This window comes from Bubalus bubalis, chromosome 20 (genome assembly GCF_019923935.1).
Source record: "Bubalus bubalis isolate 160015118507 breed Murrah chromosome 20, NDDB_SH_1, whole genome shotgun sequence".
Classification (NCBI taxonomy): Eukaryota; Metazoa; Chordata; class Mammalia; order Artiodactyla; family Bovidae; genus Bubalus; species Bubalus bubalis.
In genome coordinates this window covers 49,889,020-49,891,413 of record NC_059176.1, presented here as the reverse complement: position 1 = coordinate 49,891,413, position 2,394 = coordinate 49,889,020, and the positions used below count along the sequence as shown (strand labels likewise).

Here is a 2,394-nt window from a genome sequence, read left to right as displayed (position 1 = left end):
AGGAGGCGGGAGAGGGAGTGGGCAGAGAAGGAAGGAGTCTCAGGTCCTGATGGATCAGAAGAAGAAAAATGGGGAGAGGTGGTCAGGACACAGGAGATTAGAAAACTAAGAATGACCCAAAAAGGGACAAAGAGTAGAAAATGTAGAAAAAAATGAGAAAGAGGCAAAACAGGGTGTGGGCAACCACCCAAAACAGGAAGGAGACAAAACAGAGCAGAAGGAGGGAAGGAAACAGAAAAGAGAGAGAGATGAGTGGGGCAGGATGTGAGGATGGAGAGAGGGAGCCAGGAAGGAGACGTCAGAGAATGTCAGAGCTTGGTAAAGAAACCTCCAGTGAGAAGAGGGAATCAGGAGCCTCTGGGAAGAGCCTCAGATCCGGAAGGCCGAGATCACCAGGTCAACCACGTAAATCAGCAGGTTGATGGCTGTCAGGGTGGCCACAACCAGTTGTTGGTCCCAGATGCACAAGCTATACCCAGCATTGCAGCTTGCATCTCTGGACCTCTGGGGATTCCCGCCAAACTGCTCGTTGAACTGATAGAGAGGCCAGAGGACAGCAGCAGTGGCATAGAGGAGGACGGCGAGCACGGTCTGCCCAAACACAAAATGGGAGGAGGGCAGACTCTCGTCACAGTCACACCGATGCCGCAATAAGGATATGACCCCCAGGATGAAGCAGATGGAGTACACGGCCACACACCACACCAGGGCCTGCTGGTGCATGTACAGGAAGGTGTTGCTGATGAAGGCAAGGATGCAACAGGCCACAATGATCTCTAGCTTTTTGAGCAGGCCGATAAAGGAGCAGGACTCACTAGTGTTGACACAGGTCCAGACTGTTTCCATGGTGTAAGCCACTGAAGCAATACAGGAGAATGCAGTGGCGGCAATAGCATGGTTCCACTGGGTGCCATAACTCAACAGCTGAAGATGGATGATGGGGTACATGATGGAGGCTGAGAGGCAGGCGAGGGCAGAGAAGCAGGTGTAGGTGATGAGAAAGTTGTCCCAGGACAAAGAAAATTGCTCCTGGAGTTCACATACCTCAACTAGGACGATAAAGTGGTTCACGGCGAAGCAAAAGCACCAGATGAACATGGACCAGTTGCTTACATCCGCTCTCCAGGCTCTCTCACTGGCCACCAGGGATAAGGCCGCACAAGTGGAGAGCAGCTGCAGCAGGCGGAAGAAGTAGCCCATGATGGTCACAGAGCCCAGGCCTGAGGACGATCACGCAGTCATGTGGATCACTGACATCAGGATGGCTGTGGTCTTCTTGAAGGAGCTCAGGAGGTGGATTGAGTCAGACAAGTAGAAAAAGTTCAAGGTTCAGTGTCAGCTGAGGCTCAGGATCTGCGGAGTTGAAACCAACGGCCCAGACACTTGGAGCACAGCTGCTCCAGAATAGTTCTCCCCACCCATCACCCTTGATCTTGTCACAAGACTTGTCTTATCCCAAAGCTCACAGCTGGGTTGGGTCTGGCATCAAACCATGGACATTACTTATCTCTTTGAACTTTTTGCCATTACTGTCAGAGACACGGGGTAGGATGGTCCTTATCTGTAATCCTAACCTTCAAAGCTGTGAAATATGCAAAAGAGTTTTAAAAATTTGTTTTGTAAGAACATTTGACCTGAATGAACATGAGACAAGTTATGATCTTTATTTATTTCACTTACTGTTAAACTTCAAAAGGTCAGTTGCATAAATGCTACTATGCTTGATCACAAGGTGCTTTCAGACCCCAGAGAGGTGTGATGTCATATACAGTAGATGCACCATGTCACCTGTCTGAAGCAGAAAAATTCTGAATTCTGGAGAAGATTTGACCCCCAAGTTTTCAGAACAGCAATTGTACATTGTACTGCTTACCATTTGACAAAAGAGAAAATAAGGCTCAGGGAACCAAATGTCTACCACGAATTTCCATGGATAGGAGTGGGAACTCAGGTAACAATGCCAAAGCTGTGGCTTTGAGCACTTGGCTGTACAGCCCACATGTCAGCAGGGCCTGTGGGTGGGAGCCCAGGACCAAAGCTCGGGGCTCTGGGACTCAGAACAGCCCTTCAGGGCCACGGCCTCCTTCCACAGCAACCTGAAGACACAGTGTCCCGGCCTATCCTCCCTGCAGTCATCAATAGAAGGAGCTGCCATCTGAGGGGAAACAGCCCCACTCGGAGGAGGGTGGCTTCAGAGGTGAACAGGGAGGATCCATGGGGTGAGAGCAAGGCCTTGGGGACAAGATGACATTGTAAGTAGGGACTGTTGTGAATCCCCTCTGCCAGCATGACTCCAAGGTGAAGTGTGTTGGAGGAATCACAGAGTAAATTGACATAATGTTTGGCTCTTAAGCTCCAAATCTGCCATCCAGCTGGAGTCTGGAAAGATCTAAG

The 2,394-nt window shown here is 50.0% G+C and overlaps 1 protein-coding gene across 1 annotated transcript; it reads right to left on the bottom strand.

The window, feature by feature from the left end:
- Positions 1 to 369: 369 nt before the first annotated feature.
- On the bottom strand, positions 370 to 1,200 carry LOC102407074 (myeloid-associated differentiation marker-like). The gene has a single exon (XM_045163766.1). It carries the CDS (start codon positions 1,198 to 1,200, stop codon positions 370 to 372), a length of 831 nt encoding a protein of 276 aa, XP_045019701.1.
- Positions 1,201 to 2,394: the final 1,194 nt, after the last annotated feature.